General features: G+C 48.3%; 1 protein-coding gene across 22 annotated transcripts in view; it reads left to right on the top strand.

The window, feature by feature from the left end:
- The window catches only part of Cnih3 (cornichon family AMPA receptor auxiliary protein 3), a 202967-nt gene that overhangs the window by 170466 nt on the left and 5774 nt on the right, over positions 1-26727 (top strand). For all 22 annotated transcript variants that reach the window (XM_087581719.1, XM_087581727.1, XM_087581734.1 and 19 more), the window contains 2 exons: positions 21446-21558; positions 26439-26582. In XM_087581719.1, the coding sequence (XP_087437845.1) occupies positions 21446-21558; positions 26439-26582 (257 nt within the window). The remainder of the gene's footprint in view (positions 1-21445; positions 21559-26438; positions 26583-26727) is intronic.

Consider the following 26727-nt stretch of genomic DNA (forward strand, 5'->3'; position numbering starts at 1 on the left):
TAGATGGCAGTGTAAGACTAAGTGGCCCTGTGGCTTTAGGCCTGTGACAAACCAGGATATCATGACAGGAACTTGTGAAACAAACCTCTCGCCTCGTGATCCAGGAAGCGGCAAAAGAGGAAGAGACAATCCCATTTGAATGCACACCAATGACCCAAAGACCATCCACAAGTCCCCACAATGATTCCACCACCTCCTGATAGTGCCAGCTCTGTCTATAAACCGTTGACACACCCACCCTTGGGAAGTACCCCCATATTCAAATGACTGCAGCTCCCCTCCCACACCCAAGCATAACCTGCCTTCACTAGATCTTCGTATGCATGTTCTTTTGACCATCACGGCTGGTAAGCAGTGTGAGCCCCAGAGTGGTCCATGGCCAGTAACTGTGCCATCACCCAAGCTTGTTAAGAATGCCAGCCCGTATGCTTCACTCAGACTGACGGCATCCTAGCCCTCGCCTTCTGGAGGTCTTTAATGTGGACGTAATGTGAGCAGCATGGCTGCCCACCACAAACTGTGGCTGCCAGATATGGAGCCTACAGGCTGTACCTGCTCCTCAGTGTTTGCCGGAGCCCCCGGTGTGTATAGTCCCATAAAAGAACCACAGACGGGTGCATGCTGCTCTTGTTACCCTGGCCTTCCTGATATGCCTCCGCAGCCTGTTCTGCCTCAGTCCACAGGCACTGTCAGAGGATCCCCGGTACATTTCTGCCCTCTAACTGAGGCAGGGTCTCCCTGTAGAAATCCTCTAAGCCACCCCAGCCACTCCCATCACAGTGCCTCCCTGGGCTGACTTCCACTGCTGTCTGATGCGTCCCCACAGTTCTGCTCCTCTTTCCTCTGCCTCATCACCTAGTTTCTCAAGACTGCAGCACTTGGATGAGAGGTGTGGTGCCAAGCTCCCTGCCTCTTTCCCCTTCACTGTATGTCCCTCCTCTCCAAACCCTCTCAGGGCCCCTTTTATTCCCCTTCCTGGGAGCCTAGACAAGTGACCTCCCTTTGTTTAGAACATCTCCTCTCTTGCTAGCACCTAGCACTTTCCTACTTGTGTTCAAACACAGCTTCTCTTTCTGTTCTAAAAAAAAAAAACCTTCATTGACCAATGCCCCCTCCTGCCAGCGTCCCACACACACTATCTTTTGTGGGCTGCTGAGCTCTGGAAAGAGGCATTTGCAATCCTTCCCTGTGCGCCAGCCTACACATGTCAGGATCCCTGGTGGAGGAGTGGAAGGTCACCAAGTGTTCTAATTACCAAATCCAGACGGTCCTTCCCCTTTGATGCTTTTTTGACCTCTTGGGGATGACTCTGATTACCTTGTTCGTTCTGGCTTCCTGTTCTGTTTTGTTTCTTTGTATTTCTCCAAATTCAGTTCATGCATAGTTTGCCCTTTGTTTTCTCCCGTTTTGAGTTAAGAGTTAGTTGTAATTGATGGACTGTGTGTGACCTTCGGATTTGTTTCGTTTGACCCATTCAATATCTTTAAGACTGCTTTTAGACACTCATTTGCTCACACAGCATTTACTGAGTGCCTGCTGTATGCCAGCCACACAAGAGAGACACACCAGACAGTCTCTGGCTTGTCCTGTTCTTGGCACCGATTGTCACATGATTCTGTTATCTGGAATGCTCTTCCCGGCTCAAACATCGCTTTTCAGTTCTTCTGGGGTTTGGGTGCAGAGCCTTGTACATGCGTGTTCTCTCTCTACTGTATCACTGACCTGCACCACCCAGCCTTTGCGTTTCAATTTAGCCATCCTTCCCTACACAAAACCTTCTCTCTTCCATTCCGAAGAAATGCTTCTGATCCGCTCTCCTTTGCTGGATGTTTAAAGCGATCTTGCTGTAAGATGATGTCTGTCTACCTCTTTGATCTCTCATGTCTGCCTATGTTCTCCTTGAAGTCCAAGGCTGCGTCTCCTTCAACCTTGCTTCCTCACAGTGTGGTGAGGTCCCAGCTTTATTGCTGCCTGTCCATAAACCTGCATCTTCTCTGAGACAGAAATTGAGAAAATTCAGAGGAAAAATGTTTTAAGGCACCAATAAATTAAGTATGATCCCTAGTCTTGCTAAATATAGCGGTAGAGGGACAAACATGTCACAATTAATTAACTGCACATTGCGAGCCTCCTACAGCCTGCTTTAAAACAAAGCACTATTTGAGATTTTAAGATAATTTTCTTCGTGGCTTCCCTTTCTGCTACTCTTAGGAACCAGTTGTTTTCTTAATTTCCCTCTTTCTTATTTTTAACAAGGGGAGGAACACCTAAAGCCATAGCTTCTGTAAGAACCATTTATTCTTACCCACTTAGGTTTCTCCCCAAACTTGACCTTGGTTTCTTATCTAACCTCACACTTCAGAGCTGAGTCTCTAAAGACAACCCTGATTATTCTTTTTTTCTCATTAATTTATTTATTCCCTTTACCTTCTAATCACTGTCCCCTCCTCCTGCCCCCCACCCTGGTTCCTCTCTCACACAGTCCTCCCCTTCTCCTTCCCCTTCTCCTCTGAGAATGTGGAGCACCCTCCTCCCATCCCACCCTGGTACATCAAGTATCTGCAGGTTTAGGCACATCCTCTTTCACTGAGGCCAGACGAAGCAGCCCAGTGAGGGGAACAGGATCTACAAATAGGAAACAGCTTTAGAGACAGCCCCCTCTCCAGTTGTTGGGGGACCCCCATGAAGACCAAGCTGTATATCTGGTATATACGTGTGTGTTGTGTGTGTGGGTGGTAGGCCTAGTCTGTGTATGCTCTCTGATTGGTTAAAGACAGCCTTGTTGATGCCAGTTTTGTCAAAGGGGATATTCACATGGATGTGGGCATGAAGTGACTGTAGTTACAAACTTTTACAAAAGTCTTGACCTTTGACCCCTTGGCAGTCAGACCCATGTTGGCTGCCATTTTGCAGGGATAGTGGTCAATTCCAGAGTATGGCTATTGTGCTGGTTTGACAGGCCACCATCAATGTTTTCATGATGACAGCATTGTATGCAAGGTAATATCCAAGCAGGACCATCACCATTATACTGGGTTTCATGAACTTGTCCATTTTTAACTACAGCCAGCAAATGCACAGCACGGCAGACTCTTTCCTCAGATGCTCACATTATGCCCACACGTCCATCATAGTCCTACTGAATTACCTTTGTGAAGACTGTTATGTGTGATCCCCAGGCTCATGGGGATCTGATGACTGCATCAAGTCTCTTGCTGGTCTTCCAAAGACCTTCTACAGTGGCCTCTCCCATGGCCATCCTTCCCCTCAGCACAAATCCAAGCTGGCTAGGCAATATCCTCACCTTTGGTGGGCTATCCTTTCTCTAGGTGAGAAAGCCTATTCTTAAGCCCCACTCCTTGCATGAAATCATTAACCGTCATTTCAGCTAGGAATGAGATCTTTCTCTTACCCCTAGCAGACCCCATATGCACAGCATTTGAAAATACAACCCCAGGCACCATATTTTTTGGATTTGGAAGTGATATTTGGAAATCTGCATTTTGATAATAATCCACCAAAGGATTCTTATAGATAAGAGTCAAACAAATAGTGTCTCTGGGAGACTCTACAGTCATATGCTATGGACTCATGATCTTAACGATGTTTGTCCTTTGTACCTATCCTCTGGTGTTCACGCTTCCTAAAGGCAGGGCAGTATCACTAGTTTACCTCCTTTGTGCTTCAACTGACAGGACATCTTATACAGTAATAAGGTAAATCATTTAGCAAGTATTGGTTGAATAAATGAACTCATGCATGCATGCAGGAGAGACTTTTGAAGAGATGAAAATCAAAAGAGCCTGTAATGTAGCCAAGATTGAGAGAAAATTCAAACAGAAAGAGAAGCTTTATATCCTGATATTTTGTGTGAGAGGCAGGTGATAATCGGACCTCTGCGGAGTCGTTTTGAAATCATTTTGCTTCCAGGGTCAAATATTCTTCCTGGGGTGAGTTGTTTTCAGTTTGGGGAAACATTCATCTTTATATAAGATGTTGTAAGAATTTTCAGGACCTTATTATTTGGTTGTTTCCTTTGGCTCTGATGATCCACTGGCTGTTTCTAAAATAGAACGCTTGAGTTCTTCCAGAGACTAGTCCCTGAGGTTGCTCTGGCAACCACCTTGAAAACTCTGAAGTTTTAGCCCAAGTTCCCCAACTTCTCAGGTTTCAACTGCCTCATTGTTTGTCAGCAGTGCTGACTGAAAGGCTACCATTAACTACCTCCTAACAAAGGTGTTTTCAGAAAAGCCCCCAGCATGCTGAGCATCCTGCTACTTTTGCTTTCCTTGACCATACTAATTTGAGATCCAGACTCAGGGAAATGCCATCTTTTGGGGGACTAGTAATTATATACTGCCCAGAAGGCCTTCACTGCTCTGGCCATTGATTTAAACTACAATCGCTGAACCCATTACTTTTATAAAGTGCCTCTGGATTTATTGACACGCCAAACAGAAGAAATAACACATATGTTCCGGTAAGTGCACAGGTTTGACTGTCACAGACTAATCTTTGCACAGTTCCTATTTTTTGTTGCTGCCCCCTGGCTCTGGCTTTGCCTTGGTTGTTGGGCACCTTGCCCACATACATGTGAAGAGTGCCAACCCAAGAGTTGATTTCCATCAGTCTGCATAGGGTGTGGCCCAGCAGCCAATCCTGGCCAAGTCAGTAGGCTAATGACCTTGGGAACCAGATTTCCACTGCCCTGAACTTCATCTCCTAGCACATGATGTGGGAATTATAAAAACATCTGCTTAATTACTAGAGGCGACAACACAGAAAAGCACTCAGTGGTGAAAGGCCCTGTATATAACTGCTATTATTATTATTAGCATAATACTCACTTAACCCAGTTTTATTGGAATGAAGGAGAGAATCTTTAGCATTCTTTTTATCGGTACTGAGGACTGAACCCAGGGACTGGCACAAACTAAGCAAGCACTCTATCACTGAGCTACACCCCCTGCCCTTATACAATGGTTTTTTTTTTTTTTGAGACAGGATCTCTCTAGTTACACAAGGTGGCCTTTAATTCACTTTATATGGGCCTTGCACTTGCCTTCCCATAGCATTAACTCTTCCCCATCCTAAATAAAATCGTTGCTTTGTTACTTTGTTCTCACTGTGTTATGTTCCTCTAATTTAAATGCAATTTTTAAAAATCGGCCTAAACATAGGAGACACATCATATATTCTATAAGGAGCCTTGGCTAGACCTGGGCCTTCCTGAAACAAGAGCTCTAGAAATAGGTTTAGAAATCACACGAGCTGATAACCATTTCTGGAGTTTTCTATCAGAAGAGTGTCATGAGGCATACTTAAGTTACTGAGAATCAACTTATTAGGACAAAAGTTTCCTTGGGCCTGAGGGAAGATACGAGGCAGGGTAAGAGACTGTGGGGGTAAAGTAACTGAGGAGAGGTACTGGCCGCTTCTCTTCACTCATATCTCAGGCTGGGTGAGGGTAGGAATGGGGCTGCTGCATGCTTCTCATGCCTTGCTATGTATGAAGTACTGAGCATGTATACATTTCCAGGGCTGTGATCTCAGGTAGCATAAATTCCACCTGGCCCGGGACTCTAGCGTCTGTTAGTAAATGAAAACCTCTGGGGAGTTTGTGGACAGGATGACCTGGGCATGACTGACATTCTATGGAGAAGTGATTGCTTGGACCTCAGGCCATTCCATGCATCTCCTCATTGGTCATCATTGAACACCTACTCTCTGAGCATGACAGCGTTGACCCTGAGTGCCACGGGTGCCACAGGAAACTCAGACTGCCTCTACCTTCTGAGTACTTTGTTAGCATTCGGGCATTTCACCTGTAAGTGGATCATTTCAAGTGAAGGCCTAATGTTCACCCCAGTATGATGTCACCCAGACAGTGACATTGGGACATGCATTTCCATAGAATGCATTCACATACCGATGGCCTCTTCTTGCATGCATCCAACAAGGGAATCCCTCATTTCCATGTGGCTTTCTAACCGTTGCCTTCCAACAACAGCCTTGGCCACAGTGCCACTCCAGACAGTGTGGGAGATGGCAGCGAGTTTGATATCGCAGAAACCATGGCACTTTTGTTCCCTGTGGCCGTCCCCTCCTTTGCAGTGTCTGACCAGCCACATCTGCCTTGTCTTAAGCATGAGGTCTGCCGCATGCCCTGTGTTTTCCTTCTTCCCGTGTGGCTGGCCTTTTCCTGGGCATCTCCAGTTGCTTTTCTTTCTCTCCCTGTTTCTGAGTACTGGTCACACCAAGGACATAGCCCTGAGCTTGTTCTCAGCCTTCTTGCTCTCCCTTCCCCTAGACATCAGATCTAAGCCCAAGACTTCATTTACACTATGACTTTCACAGCCTTCAAAGCTGCCTTCTAGGACTGACTTCTGCATCCCATTATCCAGTGTGTCGTCTGTGTACCTCAGACCCTGGCCTCTGCTGAGCTCACGTATGAGCACACATATTTCTGTGAAAGGGTTTTTATTCCTAATGTCACTGAAGCTTCAGTGAGCCAGCCAGGCATCTGCTCCAACCAGGCAGGCCCAACTGCTGAGAGGAGTTCCTGAATGTTCCTCCCCATATCTCCTCTCCACCTCCTTTGAGATAATCAATAAAGACTTCTTGAGTGTTTTTCAACTCCATCAGCGTGAGTCAGTTCCTTTCACCCTTACCCCTTCCTCCTTTCAGATAATCAATAAAGACTTCCTGAGTGTTTTCCAACTCCATCAGTGCGTGCCTGTCCTTTCTCCCTCTTGCTAACTGTCCTGACCATTGCCATGTTTTGCTTGGACAGCTGTGAATGACAAGTGAGGTCAGAGCATTAATCTTCCCAAGCTTTGGTTTGCGACAGCAACCTTTCCAGACAGTACCAACCTCCCAGGCCCAGATTCCCAGACCCCCAGACCCCATTACCCCCTCCCAGCTTCCCAGCTTCCAAGCCTCCCAATCCCCAGGTTCCCAGCCTCAAGTCCCCTAGTTCCAAGCATCTTAAGACCTCCAGCCTCCCCCGAAGCCCTCAGTCTCTCAGTTTCCTAACTCTTAGCCTCCAGCCTTCCAACTCCTCAACCCCCCAGATCCTACCCTCCCAGACTCTCATCTCCATAGCCCCCACCCTCCCAGACCTTCACCCCCCATTCTCCTAGCCCCCAGACCTTTATCCCCCAGCCTCCCAGCCTCAGCCCTTAGCTCCCCAGCTCCCTAACTCTAGCCTTCCAGCCCCCAGCCCTTGGCCTTCAGGCTTCCAGCTTCCCAGTCCCTCTGTGCCCAGTCTCCAACCTCCCAGCCCATTAGCACCCCCAGCCCTCAGTTCCCAGCCTTCCAGTCCCCCAGTCCCCACAGGTTCCACCCTCCCAGCCCCTAACCTCCCAAACAGCTAGTCTTTCCAGTAGCATCACTCCAGCCATGTTTTCTACACTGGGACGTGTGCCCCTCACAGACAGGATGGTGCATCTGTGTTGCACACAGCTTGCTGCCCTGGGGGAGCAGTGAATCCCGAGTGAGTGGGTAAGGTGGTGAACATGTGGTCTGAGCTTTGTCTGGGAATCACAAGTACCTTCTGTCCTCTCTGTTGTATTAGGACCTCCAAAGACAAGCCAATGTCACCAGCTCCAAGAATGGGGGCTTATGGGTGGCTGAGGAGGATCTATAAGGGACAATCTTCTTGGGACTGGTAGAAGAATGGAAGCCCTGGGGAGGACAGGAATAAGAACTCTCAGGAGTAGATGCCTGTAGGCGAGCGGGCAGGATAATGATGTTTGGGATTTGAAGAGCTTCCGGAGGACCTAGGGGATTCAAAGTCAAGTTTAAACCTGGGCCTATCATGATGAACTGTGGATCTAGGAGAGAGGCCTCCAGGCAGTCCCTTCCTCTGATCCTGGTTGCCCCAGTGAGAAGGATAACAAGCGGAGATGGGAGAAGAAGGGAACAGTTAGCTCTTGAGGCACCTCAACACCTCAACGTGGGTCGCCGCTGGCTCCCTTCTGAGTGGCTCTTTCCACCATAGGAATGATGCTGGATCTCAGGGTACCAGTTTCATTCACAAGGGCTTTACTGTCGTGACATAGTTACTTCCTGGAGCTCCCTCCCTGAATACTGTTCCATTGGCCTTAGGGTTTGCAGGGATCAGGAATGGATACCCTTACTCCATCACGGTGTGTTTCCAGGCTTGCATCAGGGTAGGTCTTCCTTCTTTGAAGCTACCATGCTTCTGCTGTCTTGACCGTCCCTGTGGACTGATGTCTATACTCAGGTGAGGGCAGGCCTAAGATAAGGCAAGGCCTGTGATTGGACAGTGAAAAAGTAAGGCAGGCATAGAGTTTTGGAGAGGGGAGAAGGGGGGTAGGGGGTAGGGAAGAAGAAATGAAAAGGAGACCCACCCCCATGTGGCTTTAAATAGCCACAGGTAGCTATGAAAATCATATAAGGGATGGATAATTATAGGACAATTTGTCTTATCTAGGTGAGCAGCTTTTGTTGATATTAATTGGCTCTGAGTTTATGGTGTGGGCATTTTGTAGGGTGAGGATTTCCTGATATAAATCTGATTGATAAATTACAAGCCTCTAGAGTTTTGGTTTTACTGGGATACTGGGAATTGTGACGATAACCACAGCGGGTGGATGGCTGAATGGGGCTGGTGTGGCGGCGACCCGTGCCATGGGAACAAGAAGGGCTGTCACTTCTGGGGCTAGCCATGGCAGCGAGATGGCTGCAGGGTTCAGAGAGTAGACAGCAGCAGCGGGGGATGGAGATGGGGAGATTGGAAGATTGGTGAGTCGGGTAGAGACATTCTGAGGGCTCTGGGCCTGAGAGTCTGCTGAGTCCCGCTAACTGAGATGAGAACACCCCACAGAAGCCATGTGGCCCTAAGATTCCGGTGATAGCATGGGTCGGTGAATTTTTTTATTATTTTTATTATTTACTACTACACTTTCCCATGTTCTTCATTGGATGGTGCTGCTCATGTGCTCAGCTAACCTCCCTGACTTATGTAAGGCCTTGAGCTGTGTCTGTATCTGCCATGTCTAAGTCACTGCTCTAGGTGAACGCTTGGAGACTTGAGCCAAAGTTCATCAAATCTACTCAGATCCCTCCTTGGCCGATGGCACGTACCTGTCAAGGACCAACCCGGCCAGGGCTACAAAGTCTGAGGATGTGGGATAGACAGACACCAAAGTAGGGACAGACCTACTGACCCTGCGACTTACCAACTTGGTCTTTGACTGGTCTCTCGGTTTTCAGACTAGTGGGAGGGCTGGTAGAAATTTTCACACTTAAAAATATTCTTGACAATGAGAGATTTGTTCGGGAAATGACCTAAATATCAGTTTATTCATTCACTCAACAACAACAACAACAACAAAAAAAATGCCAGCCACTGGTACAGGCATTGGATAAAGCTATGAGCTAGAAAACCTGCTCCTGGGGCCGCCCGAGTTACAGTGTAATCCACCTTGGTACCTACAGTGCTTGCCTTTGACATCTGTGTCCCCTACCCCCACCCCCGGCAAATGCATATGCACAGGAGTGTTTTGAGCTTTATGACTGAGTTCTATCAATCTATTCTCCATTACTTTATGAATGAGAGGTTTATTCCAGCTCACGGTTCTGGAGGATGAACCATCCCATGCTCCAGGTATTCCCACACAGTATGGTGCAGGCTCTGGTAGAGACCCTGTTTGTATCAGGTCCTGGTTGTAGCGAGTGAGTGTTTCTGTATGGTTTCATCTCGTGAAACCACTACTAGTGAGCTATGGGGCATGTGGTGGTTCGAAAGAGAATGGTCCCCCATAGGCTCATATATTTGAATGCTGGGTCTCTAGTTGTTAGAACTGTTTGGAAAGGATTAGAAGGTGTGTCTTTGTTGTGAAAAGTTTATCACTGGGAGGTGGGCTTTGAGATTTCAAAAACCACACCATTCCCAGTCAGCTCTCTCTGCCGTCTGCTTGTGGATCAAGATGTGAGCTCTCAGCTGCTGCTCCAGCCACACGTCTGCCTGCCTGCTCCGTATGACGATAGCCACAGACTCCCAACTCTCTGGAGCCATAAGCCTCAAATTAAACACTTTCTTTGATCAGTTGTCTTGGTCATAGTATTTTGTCACAGCAATAGCAGTGGCTGAGACAGAGCTCTTAGCTGAATGTTCTGACCTGACCGATTCCCAAAGGCTCCAAATGTAGAGTTCATTAAGATTCCACCCTCTGAATTCTGTTAACAAGACTCCAGGACTCAGTTCTCAAAAAAAAAATTCAAGGGGACAAACTGTCTTCAAACCAAAACAGCATCACTATTGCTTCCCACAAACTCCCGACATTTCAGAGGACAGGAAGTGGTGAAGGAAGAGAGAGGATTTAAACAAAGTGCAAGCCCTGGGCATAGATTAGAGGTGGAAGACACATTAGCTTAATTTTTAAGAGAGTTCAGTTGCTATTTTTTTTTTTTTTTTTGCAAAGTGACTGGGACATTTGAACTGAAAAGTTCTATGGAGATTGTGTAGGTCAAATGCCTCATCTTATAAGCAGTAGCTGTTATTTACGGAGGTGGCCGTGTACCACATGCAGCTTTAAGAGCTGCACACACATTGCCTCTAAATACCTGTGCTCATATGAAATAGACCCTGCTATTTTCCTTAAGAGGCTGCAACAGTTACAATGTTATTATGTCTTTACCTCAGAATGTAAATGTATCAAGTCAGATTCCTTGGTAAATCTGGATCTTCCAACCTATATGCACAAAGCCGGATTTAAAGTCCACACTTTGGTGTTCAGCCTGGGACCACCTGGTCTGCTTGGGGCACTGGGCTCATTTATCTTGTCTTAGCATTTCTGTGTGGGGTAAAGACACTTCTCTGGACATAAATATCCAGGCTGGTCCATAAATATCTCTTGCCTTGGGTGTCTTGCCACACATCTGAAATTCTAGTTTTGGAAGCTAGAATCATGAGAGTTTGAGGCCAGCCTGCACTACAGCCTGATTGAGACCCTGCATCAAAAAAACCTTGCGTCGGGGTTGGGGATTTAGCTCAGTGGTAGAGCACTTGCCTAGCAAGCACAAGGCCCTGGGTTCGGTCCCCAGCTCCGAAAAAAAGAAAAGAAAAAAAAAAAAAAACCTTGCATCAAAAAACTCAGGGACTAGGGACTTGCTCAACAGTAGGTGGCTTGGGGGTGTGAACAAAATACTGGGCTTGGTTCTTATCACTACAGAAAACAAACAAACAAACAAATGGAGAGCACTAATGACTGCATGCGTGCACTCTTCTAGGTGTCACTTCTCCATGCTTAGTAAGATTAACCCTCTCTGTTTGCTTTGAGCAAACATTCTACCAACCCTCTGCACCTCACAGGGAATTAGCCTCATTTAATAGCTGTTACATGGGATAATCCGCCGCTTTCATCCTGGAAGGGCTAGCCTTTGGAAGGCAGTGATGCTATTGAAGACCAGATTGGTTTTGTTAGGGCACATACTTGAAGCATGTGTGGAAAATCGCCTTCAGAAACCTCATTTGGAGGTGCACTGGGAAGCTGCCGACAGGGAGGAGATGGCCTTAGGGTTTGCCCCTTCTTTCCCCAAGTTCCTCCCTTTGAGGACTGGGAGGTGGCTGAGGAAGAAGTACCCTTTCTCCAGTCATGATGAATGTTGGTTGTTTTTCTTTCTCTTATTTCCCATCACACTGTCTCTGGGTTCCCACTTATTTTTATTTGTAGATAATGTCGTCTTCATATTGTCCTGTCCCTGCGGGCACACCATGTAATGAGCTTAGTACCTAGTAGGTATGGGCGTGAAGACCTGTGAGTGTGTCACACTTGGGGCTCTTCCACCGCAGACTGAACTAGGGAAGTTCATACCTGTGCTCATATGAAACAGACCCTGCTATTTTCCTTAAGAGGCTTCAACAGTTACAATGTTATTATGTCTTTACCTCAGAATGTAAATGTGTCAAGTCAGATTCCTCTGCATTCTAGAACATTCCCTTTGGTTCATGCCCCTCCCTCCACACAGTCAGAAACATTTCCTAGTGGTTCCTTCGGTCTGGACACAATTCCTCTTTCCCTCATCTCCAGCTTAGATTAAAAAAAAAAAAAAAAAAAAGGAGTGTGCTCATAGCTAGCTATAAGCGCTAACATCAACCACCTGAGTTGCTAGCAAATGGTAGGAGAATTTTGCTTTGGAAACAGTACTGCATGAGGAATGGCTTCAGTTCTCACCCCGTCCCCCACCATGGTATTTAGGTGGATCAGTCACTCAGCATGTATGTGAGGAACCTTTCAGGAGGGTTACTGAACTTGGAGTGTGTCTTATTGCCTCATTCAGAATGTCAGACACAGTGGGCTTGGAGGAGGGGGCACAGCCTGGCCAGAGTCCAAAGCTTGATCCTAAAAGTAGCTAGCCACCTGTCTTACCTAAAAAGCGTCTAGTGAAATACCAAGACAGATGGAGCTTGCTGGCGATGAAGAGGGAGAGGAAGAAGGCACGGGAGAGGGAGAGGGGGAGAGAGATGGCCTGCACAGCACAGGAAGAATACAATGGGAATCTGAGGGGGGACTATAGAGACCACAGGGAGCCCAAATGCTTACTTCCATACCAAGCAGATTCCACCAGCCCTGGGGTAGGGAAGCCTTAGAGCCATCTCTTACAGCAGAGTCAGAGAGTCAGAGGCTCCACTCCTCTGCTCTGGACTGCACACCCTCCTGATCACACCCCAGTCCCCAAGCAGTGGTGTGAAGGTTCTGAGGGCTCCAGTTTGTCCCAGTGACACGCTGGAGAAGCTTTCAACTTCCCTGGAGGGCTGGGGGTCTGGCGAGAGCTTTGAGGTGTAACCTCAGCTTAAATATTCTAACGGATGTGTCTGGGAAATGTCTGACCTGCAGCTTCTGCGTGGTATCTGTCTCTGTGGCCTAGGGTGGGACCCGGAGATCGGAGATCGGCACTTCTGACACATCTGCGTGCTATTCCGAGGTGCTCAACTCTATTTTGAGATTCGGTGTTAAGAAGAGCTTTTCAAACCTTGATGTGCATACATAAGCCACCTGGAAACCTTCCAAGGCAGGTTCTGCTCCAGCAGATCTGGGCTGGGACCCAAATCCTACATTCCTAACAAGCTGCCAAGTGCCAGGGCCTGGGGTGTTGGGGGTGGGGTGTTGTTGGGGTGGGGGTGCCGGTCCAGAGCACACATGGAGGAGGACTGTCCCCATCCCTCACAGGGAACTTGTTACTCAGATACTCAGACTCTCAGAACTGCTGAATCTGGAGCTCAGATGTGGGGTGGGGCGAGAGGCAGCCCAGCAACTCCCCAAACCCCACTTTAGCTAAACCTCCAGATGATTCTGAAGCACATGAAATCTGGGAGCTATTGAGAGCTACGAGCTCATAGAATTGTGACCCATTTTGTCAGGGGAGGGTGGGGCCTGACACTGAACCATGTCTGTCTTGTCACCTCATGCCCTATTGCCTTCCACTTACAACAAAGCCACCCCCACCCTACATGAATACTTTGGAAGGAAACATCTTTTCAGAGTGTTGTGTGTGTGTTTTCTCATGGGTCAAAACAGGAGAAGTTCCCCAGTGGGCAGCAAGTGGTTGTGCAAACATTTTGTGCTCAGTGTGTGATAGAGCAGGCCGTGAGACTCCTGAGGAAGATGGCCGTGGGACTGGACGTGTCCAAGTCAGTCAGAGCCAGTAAACCTTGAAGCAGAACCCAAGGAGCAGGGAACACCAGAAGGGTCAGGCCACAGCCAGGCCTCTGGGTGGTAGAGGAATAGAGGCCCAGACAGTCTGTCTAAAGAGGAAGTCTTCTAGGCCCTAAAGAACACTCAGAATCTCCATGCTTCGATGACCATTGGGAATCCACAGAGGAGAAGGGATGGTCATGTCTTCAGGTCCTGAGTCTCTCAGGCAGGCAACCTCTTTCCTTACCTTTGTGCCACATTTTCCCCTCATGTTCCTGGTCTAAGGAAATGAGGGTGGGGGTAGGGGTGATCTATTTGTTTTCCTTGAAGACAGTCCCCATCTTCTGAGGTCAGCCATGAGGGTCTGGTTTTGGCTATGACTGGCCAACATCCAAACATTTCCCTGAGACATTCAGGAGAGCTTCTGGCAGTGACAAGCCCTGAACCACACCTGGTGCAGATATAACTGCAATTATGATTCTAGGCTGTAATTCTGTGCCAGGTCACTTAGCGTGGCTTCCAGATAAAAACCCTCAACTGTCCTCTAACAGACAGAACTCAAGTCACCTCAAGCCTGGGTCTCAGCAACTGACTTCCCCTGTGCCAGCTGCGGCTGGGGTCCTAGTTCCCCAGAGGTGACAGGGGAGGCTGGACTGCCTTCCCTGAGCATCACATGATTTCCCCAAGGCAGTCACCACTTGGGGCAACCAAATGGAAGTGACTTCTTCACGGCAGGCAGTTTCAGAGTGTAGCTTCCTGACTGCGCTCAGAGACACTTTTATCCGAATCTCACAGTCCAGCAAAATCCAGTTTCCTATCTAAGCAAGCCTTTCTCTTCCAGCTCCCATCACCACAACAAAATACTGCGACAATCAGCTTGTGAGGAAGAAAAGTTTATTTTGGCTACAGAGTCTTTCTTTTTTTTCTTTTTAATTTTTTTAAATTATCTTTAATCTTTTTTTTTTTTACAGTCCAGACTTTATCTCCCTCCCAATCCACTCACTGACAGTTCCTTATCCCATTCCTTCCCCATCTCCAAGAGGATGTCCCCCACTATACACATACCCCACCAGGCCTCCCTGCTCCCTGAGACCTCAAGTCTCTTGAGGGTTAGGTGTTTCTTCTCTAAGGCCAGACCAGGCAGTCTTCTGCTGTATATGTGTCAGGGGCCTTGATCTGCTAGTGTGGTCACTCCTGTTTGGGTCTGTGATGGAGCACTTTGTCATGGCAGGTATGTGACAGAGCAGATCTGTTCACTGAAGAGAGAGGGGTGGGGGTTATCTTAGGATCCCCTTCAAGAGCACACCTCCAATTCCTAAAGCCCTCCCTCTAGGCCCCACATCTCCCAATAGTGCTACCCTGGGGATCAGGCCTTTAACACATAGTCCTCTGGGAGACATTCAAACTGTAGCACCATCCTGCTGTCCCCTTGCTCCTGTAAGTCAACCAGAGCCCAGGGCTGCTGCTGGTGATTGCTCGTTTGAGCACACAGAGGGATAGATTCCATGCTGCAGGTCAACAGGGTGTCACCCCGATTCTGTTTAGCCCGGGAGGGCTTCTGCTCTAGGGTCACGTACACTGGCAGGCACATTGGCTTGATAGGCAAGCCACTGAAGCAGCCCCTGGCTTCTTTCTCTTCCCACCTGTGGAGGACGGAAGCTGATGTCAAAGAAGACCGAGGAGCCTAGATCGAGGAGTAGGAAGCCAAATCTGACTGTGGGCTGTTTGATTGACTTTCAGGGAAGAAGGACAAGTTACTTCCTGAATAGGGAATTCGCCAGGATGTGTTTATTCACAATATGAAGGTCATCCTCGGGGCTGCAGTGGCATGGTCCTCCAGTGCTGGCTGACTTCTGAGAGCCTTCCTAGTTCAGTTTCCATCCTCCGCCAGCCCATGTGGTGGTTTACTGATAAGGGAAATAGGGCCTGGTGTAGTTAGCTGCAGTTCTTCATATCATGTGGTTAAATCCTTATGTAACCAGAAGGAATTTACATAATGCTCACCATTTCAGGCCAATGTGATATTAGCTGAAAGGCTTGTTGTCTGAACTGACAGGCAACATTGAGAGCTGGGGAGATAAGCCTTGCAGCTTCTGCAGTCTTCAACCTAAACTCAGGCCCGGATCTTCCTTAGCGGGCCTTCCATGGCTGTCAGCCTTCCATGACTGTGAGCCTTCCATGACTGTCAGCTTTCCATGGCTGTCAGTCTTCCATGACTGTCAGCCTTCCATGGCTGTCAGCCTTCCATGGCTGTGGGCTATGTTTGTTTCTTTTAGAGATCTGGTCCCCTGGCTGGGGAGATGGCTCAGTGGACAAGAGTGCTTGTCTGGCAAGCATGAGTGCCCGAGTTCAGATCTCCAATAAACACAGAAAAAGCTGGGTGTGGCTTTAACCCTAGCACTGAGTAGAGTGGAGGCAGGAGAATTGCTGGAACTTAAAGCCTGCTAGCCTAGCCAGAAGAAAAAAAAGAAAGGTGAGCTCAAGCTTCAGTGAGAGCCTTTGCCTCAAGGCATAAGGAAAGAGTAGCGCTTAAGTAGAAGGGAGTGATGTCCCCTTCTGGCCTTTGCATGCATACACACACAGATATGTGAAGTTTCGAGTGTGTGCACATGTGTACGCTGTATACACACACACACACACACACACACACACACACACACACACACACACATGTATACACCTCCTTCCAGGAATCTTGCCATCTTAGGACTCATGAGGATGTCCTACCTCTCACTCTCTGCCCCATTCCTTAGCCTTAGGGGGTCCCTCTCATGCCAAACGTATTACTTCCGCTTCTGATATCGATATCTACTCTCTACTTCCTCTCCCTGTGAAGCCAAGAAAAGTCTCTCCTATACACACTGCCCTTCTCTACCAGCACATTGAAGAGAAACCCCAAACTGTCATGTGGTATTTATTCTCCCAAGATGCCTACGTCCTGACAGTAAATGGTTGGACACACAGATGAGTGAGAAGCCGTGTGACAGGGAGGACATATTTAGACCACAAATAAAAATAAACTTTAAAAGGAGACAATGATTTCTTCCCTCCCAGAAAGATGCACTGTGTACACCTGTGTCATTATCTAAGAACAAATTTAATCCAGAAAAAAAACTAATAAAAAAAAAAGAGTTTTAAAGTCTAGGTTATAACTCTAGACTATTTTGGTATTGATTTTTACGCAATATATTTTAGATGCTCCAGATTGCTAAAACTAAGTACTTCAAGCTCTCTTTAGTTACCAATAAAAGTTTACATATTTTGATGTACAAAATAAATTTAATTTTAAAAATTCCTGAGAAAGCAAGGCTGTGGGCGAATGAAAACTTAGAACTCAGCCTGGGTGGCGGAGGCCAGAGAAAGAAGGTGTCCCTGCTGGACAGAGGGAGAGAGACCCTTCATGCTGGGACAGAACTCTGTTAGACCTTGCATTAGCTTTGGGGGAGGTGAAGGGCCCTGGCCTGTAGGGGGCAGTAGAAATGGAAAACAAGACCAGGTCAAAGTGCCCTGTAGAAATGACCACTTCAGATTTGCAGAGTCGTCAGGCAGGCTGATGAGGAGGGAGCGGAGGCGTTGTTGTTAGGACAAAGGAGAAGCTGGGAAAGGGTTTGCAGGGACTGGGGGGGACCTGAGGATTCAGTTTAAAGTGGCCCAGGGATATCCAGATGGGAATATTTGCCAGCAAACAGAAACTGACTACTAGAATCTGGGCAGTAAGTCAGAAGTGTGATGGGCTTGGCAGGTCCTACCTGGTTTCCGGCCTGCCGTATCCACTCTTAAATAAGTGGCCCGTTTGGTGGCTTGTGGAAGGGCTAACCAGGATAGTGAGTTCTTTGTTTCATTGTCATTGGTTTTCTTTTTCTACCTTTGTGTGCGTGCGTGTGTGCATATGTGTGTGTGTGTGTGTGTGTGTGTGTATGTGTGTGTGTATGACAGAGGTGTGAGTGCATACATGTATGTGTACATGTATATGGGGAAATGTGTGCACACACATGCCCATGTATGTATGAGTATGTAGAGAGCTAGGCTGATGGCAGAGATCTCCCTCGATCACTCTTCTTTCATAGTCAGTCATGAAGGCAGGGTCTTTCAGTCAAGTCCAGAGCTTGCCCTTTATAGCTAGTCTTGTGGTAGCTTGCTCTGAGGATCCGCTGTCTCTCCTCCTGAGGCTGGAATTACAGGTGGGACAAAGTACCTGATACTTGTGCAGGTTTCTAGGGGATCCAAGCTCTAGTCCTCATGCGTTGTGGCAAGTGCTATAACCACTGAGTGATCTCCTCAGCCCCTCTGGTTTTGCTAGCCCTGCCTTATGGAACGCCGGATTCCCCATGCATATTTACATTCATTCTTCCTTAACAGTGGTCCTACCTTCATCACGAAGCCTTCAGCTACTCTCAACCTGGCAGGCGTCGCTCGTTAGGCTTTGGATCTTTGCAAGACCAGTTCTCACCATGTAGCATGTAGCCTGTCACCTCAGCCGGGGATCACGGGTGCGCGTGGGCAAGCATGGCTTTAGCTGCTACCTTTTTAGAACCCCACGAGGTCTAGAGTGAGACCACTCTTACTATTTATAACTGCAGAAAGCGGGCCACGGGGGTCCCACGCTGTGACCTACATGAAGTGGTGACTATATATAATTCATCCGGGGATTCACAGGTGTTGGCGCCGTTCAGCAGGAAACAGTGTCTGCCGACGATATGAATGACACTAGCCAGGGGCACGGTCAGATTTCGATCTGCTTCTCTGTACTTCCTCTGGTAGGTCCAAGCGTGGGGCATCTTTCTATAGCAGTTATTCTCTCTGAGTTGGGAGCGAGCCAGCTGGTTACCCGTATGAATAAGAACTGTACGTGTTTGGTGGCCTTTTGCCTGGTGCTCAAGGCGGCCGGCAACAGGAGCCCGTCACGCCAGCCTAGGTGGCTTATCAAACAAAGGTTCAGAAGGATGCTTGGGAGGATGAGGAGGGAAGAACACAGCCTTGCTTTCCTCATCGATTTCTCATTCCGAGGCTCTGACTGCAGCAGACAAGGTGGACCAAAGTGTGTCCTAGAGAGAAGGAGCACGTGACTCTCAGTCGCTCAGAACAGCTGGAGTTTACGGCTTGCTCTCACTCTGCCCATTGTGGGTTGCCTGGGGGCCTCTCTCCTCACTTGTGGTGTCAGGATGATGAAGTATGCCTGTTGTTATGACTGTTCTTTGCAATGTCAGAGGAAACAAAATAGGGCTTCGGGGCATTTTTTGGTTGGCCGTTAAGTGTTCCAGGCTTCTTCTACAGTTTCCACTCATGGTCCATGGGGCCCCTCCCAGCTGCTGGGATCTGGGACATGATGTCTTATGTTTCAAAGGCCAAGTAGTAGACAGGCATGGATGGTCTAGGGCAAGGCACGGTGCAGGCCGGTGTGGGTGGCCTGGCTAAGCTCCGTCTGGTCTGAGAGAAATAAGCTCCCTACATCATCCACATCAGTGTGACAAAGGACACTGGAGAAAAAGGAGGGACAGTAAATGTACTGCAAGGGCACTGCAGACACTTGAAGTCTCCTGGGGTTAAGGGCCACACCTGTTCAGTAATTTAGATACTGAGAGGCAGCGGGAAGACGCACACACAACAGCTGGAGGATTTGCTAGTTTTCCCTTAACCCCTAAAAGGAGAGCTGGCCTCTGTTAAGCGTTTTCTTCTACACAGGGGATGGTGAGAGATCCTCCCCACCAGTCGAAGTCTCCATTATCAACCAAGTCCCAGAGAATGAGGAGCGGTGTGGTTGAGAGAGCACCTGGATTCTGAACTGTCGTCATTCAGAGGGGATGGATCTGTAATGGGGGATTCCGGCCTGTAGTAGTTGTCTTGGAGCACATTAAGTATTTGGCGTAAGTGCTTGCAAGTGATGGCTCGGAAATGTAGAGACGTGCATGGTAGAGCGGGGCTGGTGTGATGGCTCTGAGAACGTGGGCTCGCTCTCTGCATGGGAGGTGGCAGGGTGGAGCCCTGTCTGGGTACAGCTGAAGCCAAGAAGCAGAGCTTTGAGGTTCTCTGAGGAGAAATGGTGGGACGTGTCCTCTCTTACCACATGGTTGAGACTCATAGGTGCAGGCAGTGCCCGGTTCACCCACTGAAGCCCTGGCCCTGGAGGGATGGCGCCTGTGTTCTGAGTGTGTGCTGAGCTGGAATCACTTAAGGTTAATGCCGTTTCTTCTTCACCAGATGCCAAGGACAAAGAACAACCCCCAGTTGCAAAATGCATCTCTGCATGTGATTGGTCAGAACAGTACACTTGATCACATGTGTTGGGCAACATGCAAAGGCCACTGCAAAAGGAGACTGGAATAGGACAGACCTTGGCTGAGTCAGATTATGGAGTATGTGTGCATGTGTGTGTGTGCATGTGTGTGCATGTTTGTGTGTGTGTGCATGTGTGTGCATGTTTGTGTGTGTGCATGTGTGTGCATGTTTGTGTGTGTGCATGTGTGTGCATGTGTGTGCATGTGTGCGTGTGTGTGTGCGTGTGTGCGTGTGTGTGTGCATGTGTGTGCATGTGTGTGCATGTGTGCGTGTGTGCATGTGTGCATGTGTGCATGTGTGTGCATGCATGTGTGTGTGCATGTGTGTGCATGCATGTGTGTGTGTGCGTGTGTGTGCATTCGTGCGTGTGTGTGCATGCGTGCGTGTGCGTGTGTGTGTGTGTGTGTGTGTGAGGCAGTGGCAGAGAAGCCCATGTAGATGATATGCTGGCTAGCCTGTGGGGTCGTCTCCATGGGTGGTCAGAAAGTATGCTATGGCAGGGTTGGTGAGAGGGCTCAGCAAAGACATCTGCCCTTAAGTCTGATAGCCAGAGTTCTGTCCTTGGGATCCACAAGGTAGAAGGAGAGATTGTCTTCTGACCTCCAAACATTGTGCAGGCACACATACATGCTCATGCATGTTCACATGTATACATGCAAATGTGTTAACTTTTTGCCTTCTGGTCTACAGTCAGTAACTTAAAGCGTAAGTATTTCTCTTTTATGTAAGTTAGGAATCAGGTATGGGGCCGAGAGAAGCGGGGGAGAACGAGCCGCAATTCCTTTAGAATGGGCCCCGAAAGACAGTTTGTTGGAGCAGAGCAATTGAGATAGTCTGAGTGGGGTGCACAGGCCATGCATGCACATGCTTGTGTGTGTGTGTGTGTGTGTGTGTGTGTGTGTGTGTGTGTGTGTGTGTGTTCTGCCTACATGACTGTGTTTGCATACCTTCGGCTTTCCTTACTGAAGGGGTTGATTATCTACGTTCTAGTCATCTTTCAGTTTTTATTTTAACCACATGCACCTACCCAGGAGGGGTGTCTGTCTTCTTCCACCCGTCCCCATGCATCTCCCCGGGGAGTCTGAGCTCATCGTCTCCCTTCTCAAAGAGGCTACCTGTTTTCACCATTGCTACTTGGCTTTTCTCTTGTGCTGGTCTTGATTGGCCTGTCATCGGCCTTTCTGTTCTCCCGACCTTCCTGCATTAGGAACAAGCACACTGTTAGCTAGAGGGGTGCACAGAGGAGCTGGTAACATAGTGCAAACAGATTGAAGGTGACATGGGACACTGCCAGTTCCTTCAGACAGCCCCGATGCTGGGCAACCTCCTCCCCCTTTCCCAGGCAAGTACAGAGGGCCTGTGTCTACTCAGGATTGGGTCTAACCCCAGAGTGGTCAGTCACAGGGGAGTGACCATGCTGCAGGGAGCACCTGTGCATGGGGGACAGTGGGTGGGTGGAGCGCTGCCTCCCTCTAACCGGGCCTGTGTCTCTGCTTCCTCTCCAGCTGGTGCTGCCGGAGTACTCCATCCACAGCCTCTTCTGCGTCATGTTTCTGTGTGCACAGGAGTGGCTCACCCTGGGGCTCAATGTTCCTCTGCTTTTCTATCACTTCTGGAGGTAGGTCCGTCGGGGACTGGTCCATCCACCTTCACTTCTGCACCCAAGGACAGTGTGCCCGGTTAGATCAGCACCAGGTGCCTTCTTTTATCCCCTTTTAAAGAAACCCTTTCCTAGATACAATTGCATTGTGATTAAGTACTCTGACCAAAAGCAAATAGGGTTATTTAATACAGGTTATAGTTCATTGAAGGGCAGGAACTCTTGCTTGAAGGCAGAAACATTAGAAGACTATTTCTTGCTGGCTTCCAGGCAGACTCATGTTTTTCTAACTTCCTCACACAACTCAGGAACACCTAATCAATACCCTCTATCTACAATGGGCTGAGCCCTCCTGCGTCAATCAACAGTCAGGATGTTCCCTCATAGACAGGCCCAAAGGTCAATATAATCGAGGCAGTTCCCCAGTCAAGACTGTCCTGTGAGATGACTATAGATTGTTTCAAGTTCACATACAAAGATACTCAGAACAAACTGACTCTCTTGAGCCTGAAGTAAGTCCCTCTTGGCTCTGTTCCAGACCACCCCGCCCAGTCCTGTGTGTGAGTGTGAAATACAGCTACAATGTTATTCACTGGAGACGAAATATGAAAACAGTATCGATGACTGTTGGTCAACGATGCACGGATAAGGGAAATGTGGTTGATCCATACAGTGGAACATTTGTACGGAAATTAAGAAAGCAGAAAGTACTTAAATGTGCTACAGTGTGGATGCGCTTCAAAGAAAATCTAAGATTAAGATATCACACCCAATAGCAACACATTATATGATTCTATTGACATGATATTTCCAGAATAGTCAAATCTGTAGAGACAAAAGGTAAGCTTAGTAGTTTCCAAAGAAGAGGGAGAACAGGAAATAACTGCTAGTAGGTACAGGGTTCTCTCTCTCTCTCTCTCTCTCTCTCTCTCTCTGTCCCTCTCTGTCCCTCTGTCTCTGTCTCTCTCTGTTTCTCTCTGTCTCTGTCTCTGTCTCTGTCTCTCTGTGTCTGACTCTCTCTGTCTCTGTCTCTCTCTGTGTCTCTGTCTGTCTCTGTCTGTCTCTGTCTCTGTCTCTCTCTGTGTCTGACTCTCTCTGTCTCTCTGTCTCTGTCTCTCTCTGTGTCTGACTCTCTCTGTCTCTCTGTCTCTGTCTCTCTCTCCCTCCCTCCCTGGGTAAGAGTAATAAAAATGCTCTAAAGTCAGACAGTAGGAATAGATGTACAACTCTATAAACACGCCAACACTGAATTGTACGTGCACTTTAAAAGGGCAAACAGTATGATGTGTAAATTGTCTCGTTTTAAAAAACACACCCACCAGTCGCACTAGGTTTTTGGGGCAGTTAGGATGCCAAATAGTCCCTCTTCATGTAAGGCTGTGCTTTGGCTCACTTGAGTGGGTTTTCTGCAGGATGGATATGGAGCAGAAGTGAGAAATACCAGAGAAGTGGGGATTTTAATTGCCTGGATCAATTAATTACCTACCTCAAAGCCTTTAATTCCGGAGCTCTGGATGCCCAAGTCGGCTGGTCCATTATGGCCAATTTCACTAGCAAACATGTGGAGCACACACTACTTGGCTAGGCATTGAGGGGAATTCCTAGATGAAAATATGTGTGAATCTTTATCCTAGGAATACCCTTGCAGCAGAAGGAAGTATATATTCTTACCAGATATACGAGGATTGTGTGTAGGAATGTAGAGACTGAGACATGTTAGTCTTTAGAGTGTGGAAAAGGCCAGAAAACTGTGTGCCAGGGCCCAGGAGTGACAGAGCACTTGGCGAGTTTAGGAGACAATATTCGTCTTTCTGCGTGGTTAGATGGGGGCTCCTGGAGGCTGCAGTGGATGAGCAGCCAGCAATCTCATACTGAGAGGCCAAGAAGTTCTGATAAGAGCTTGGAGCACGCGTGGACCGGAAAGCCATGAGGCATTCTGGAGGAGGAAAGTGGCGCGACTTGATCTGAGCTTTAGAAGGTGATCTTGGAAGAAGTGAGAAGGATGGGCCAGAAGGAGACATATTGAAGACAAAAACTAATTAGGGACAGGACAGGGCTGCAGGTGAAGAAATAAAGGGACGAGACAGTGGGTGAGCCATCCTGCAGAGCAAAGGCTGGCTCCAGGAGAGAACAGAACCGGAAGTAAACTGAACAGGTTTTGACCTATGGCTGGGTGTAGGTGAGGGACAGGAGCCTCTGAGCTAGACAAGCTTTGAGGGTAATGGTTCACCTCACCAGTGAGAACCCGTCTGTGTCCTCGACATCTCACAGGGGCTGGATCTCCTCCCTACGGACAAAATCTCCCCTGAGGGTCTTTAAGTCCTGGTCTGTCGTAGTCAAAGCCTATCTAACTGTGATGAGCGTTGGGGAGACGTACATACTGCACAGGCACAGCCCTGGGGCTTATCTCTAGCCCCATAGGTATAAAGAGGCAGCAATAGCTTGTAAAGCTGGATTTGTCCTCTAATCTCAGAGCTGCACTTGTCCCAAGAGTGGAAAAGGAGAGCCAGCCATTGTTTTCACACCTGGGATGAGAGAGAGAGAGAGAGAGAGAGAGAGAGAGAGAGAGAGAGAGAGAATGTATGTATGTGCATATGTGTGTGTATGTGTGTGTGTGTATATGTGTGTGTATGTATGTGTGTGTATATGTGTGTGTATGTGTATATGTGTGTGTGTATGTATGTGTGTGTATATGTGTGTGTGTGTGTGTGTGTGTGTGTGTGTGTGTGTGTGTGTGTGTGTAGGTAGGTAGGGAGTAGCCATGGTCTCATTGCCTATAAAGACTTGTCTTGATTCTTGAATCTCTGATGGCCTAGTCTATTTACTCTTAGGAAGTTAACAGAATACAAAAGACAGACAGAATGAAGACAGAGAAGTACTTGAACATCTAGAGTCCTAGAACTTAACCCCCTTGTGTCTCTTTTCTTTTTTTTCTGTTTGCCTCTGCCCTCCATGTGTTTATGTCTGTGTGTGTGCACAGGTGTGCATGTGTGTAGAGTTTAGACGACAGTTTCCAGTGTAGTTCCTCAGGTGACATCTAACTTTTGGAGGGAGGGAGCAGAGTTTCTTATTGGACTGGAACTTAGGGAGGCTCGGCTGGCTGGGCTGTGAGCCCTAGGGAGCCGCATGCCTCAACATTTCCAGAGCTGAAATTATAGCCTCACACACTGCACCCAGCATCACACCATGAGTGCCAGATGTTTGTGATTTAGAGACTGATCAGATCCCCCAGCTTGCCTGCCTCCTTGTCCATGGTCCCTTTTATGTTCACACTCGTTTTTGCTTCCATGAAACCGACCTGGTCGCTTTTTAGTGACTGTTCAGAGAGGTTAGTTGCACACATCAATGTACACCAGCGTCACACTTGTCCTTTGAGGTGGGCAATCTTCATCCCCATCTTAAAGCTGTGCCCAGGATGGGTTGATGACCGACCCAAGGAAGGACAACTTGGTGAGCAGCAAGAGAAAGAGTCACACTTAGTCCTTTCTGCTAAGTCCAGTTCCTCTGCCTCCACTTAATGAGGTCACCTGGGAACAAAGCACGGGGACAGCAAATAGGTTTTGAAATCTGGTCTGGAGAAGAGGAGAGGTGAGTGGCCCGAGGGCTATGAGCTGGCAGCTGTCATCGAATCTGGCTTCTGATATCCTCTTAGCATAGTGTCAGTGACAGATAATGCCAGTGCGATCCTCTGAAGAGGAAGGAAAAGGGGACAGAGATACCAGCTCGCGAGAGAGCATGTGCCACCAGCAGTCTTCAGGTCAGACCTGTGCCTGGTGTCTCTTCAGGGTGGGGAACGGCTACTGTTCCAGGCCTGACAGGAGCAGCAGTGTGCACTCCTGCCTCCCAGGATCCTTCCCCACGGTGACCAAGGAGCACAGCATGGGGCCATTCCAGGGGCAGTGGGCTCCATGGGGAAGCTGTGCCCTACAGATGTTGGTGGACATGAACTAAGAGCTGCAGACACTTGCAAGGGCCCCGGTTGTCACGTCAGCCCCCTGGCCTTGGGCAGCATTTGTGGAGTTGATGTGGCTGTAGACTTTAACGGGGGCTCATCTGCTCACGGTACTGTTTTCCAGCTTTCCCAAGACGGCCAATGTTCCACTTGTTCTTCTGGGCTTTTCAATCAATCAATCAATCAATCAATCAATCAATTGATCAATCAAACAAACAACAGCAACAACAACCCACATACCTAAACATGACTCTACAATGTCTCTCTATGGTATTCTGGAGTTTAAAAGAATTCAAGGCACTTAGTGTTTAGAATATAGACATGGAGAAGGTGGTCATACAACTCTTCCACATATGTTTATACCCAAAGGGAGCTCTTGGTGTCTTCCAGGAGCTGCAGGCTATCAGAATCAACCCCAAGCAGGAAGGAATTATTTGGACTCATAGTTGAAGGGAGTGCATCCCACTCCAGTGGAGGAGGCATGGTGGCTGAGCTCTGCCTATGGCAGCAGGAACTCACAGGTTGTTACATCTTGGTAGAGAGAGCTGGGACAGGAAGTGGGGCTGCCCTATGACTTTCCCCACTTCCCCCAGTGAGTCCCTACCTGCTGAAGGTTCCGTGACCTCCCCAGACAGGGCTAAGAGCCTGGCACCACGTGCACCCACACACAAGCCTATAGGGCAGAGCTCTCACATTCAAACCACAGTCCTGGGTGACATGTTTCCTTCTGTCAGCACCTTCATATGATACCATGGATCTGCTGGGAGACTTTAACACCCGCTGAAAGGTTGTGGCCGGGTCACACTATAGCAATGGCTGGAGTCTGAGGTTGTCAGGAGCCACAGATCTTCAGGAAAACATATAATCAATGCTGGGGGGTCTCGGCCTGACAACATGGGGAACCCTGAGCCTCAGAGACATCGCTATCTTGCCCTCTTCCCTGCAGGTATTTCCACTGTCCAGCAGATAGCTCAGAACTAGCCTACGACCCACCAGTTGTCATGAATGCCGACACCTTGAGCTACTGTCAGAAGGAGGCCTGGTGTAAGCTGGCCTTCTATCTCCTCTCCTTCTTCTACTACCTGTACTGGTAAGTTCTGTCCTCCTCCTGCTGACTTCAGTGGCAAACAGAAGGGGGTTTGAGGCCGGCCTTGGAGAGGTAGGGTTGAGGGAGGTAGCCCGTGACAGAACATGGCTGATTGAATCTGATCCCAGATGTCTGACCCTGACTCAGG

Source organism: Rattus norvegicus, chromosome 13 (assembly GCF_021556685.1).
Source record: "Rattus norvegicus strain SHRSP/BbbUtx chromosome 13, alternate assembly SHRSP_T2T, whole genome shotgun sequence".
Taxonomy (NCBI): Eukaryota; Metazoa; Chordata; class Mammalia; order Rodentia; family Muridae; genus Rattus; species Rattus norvegicus.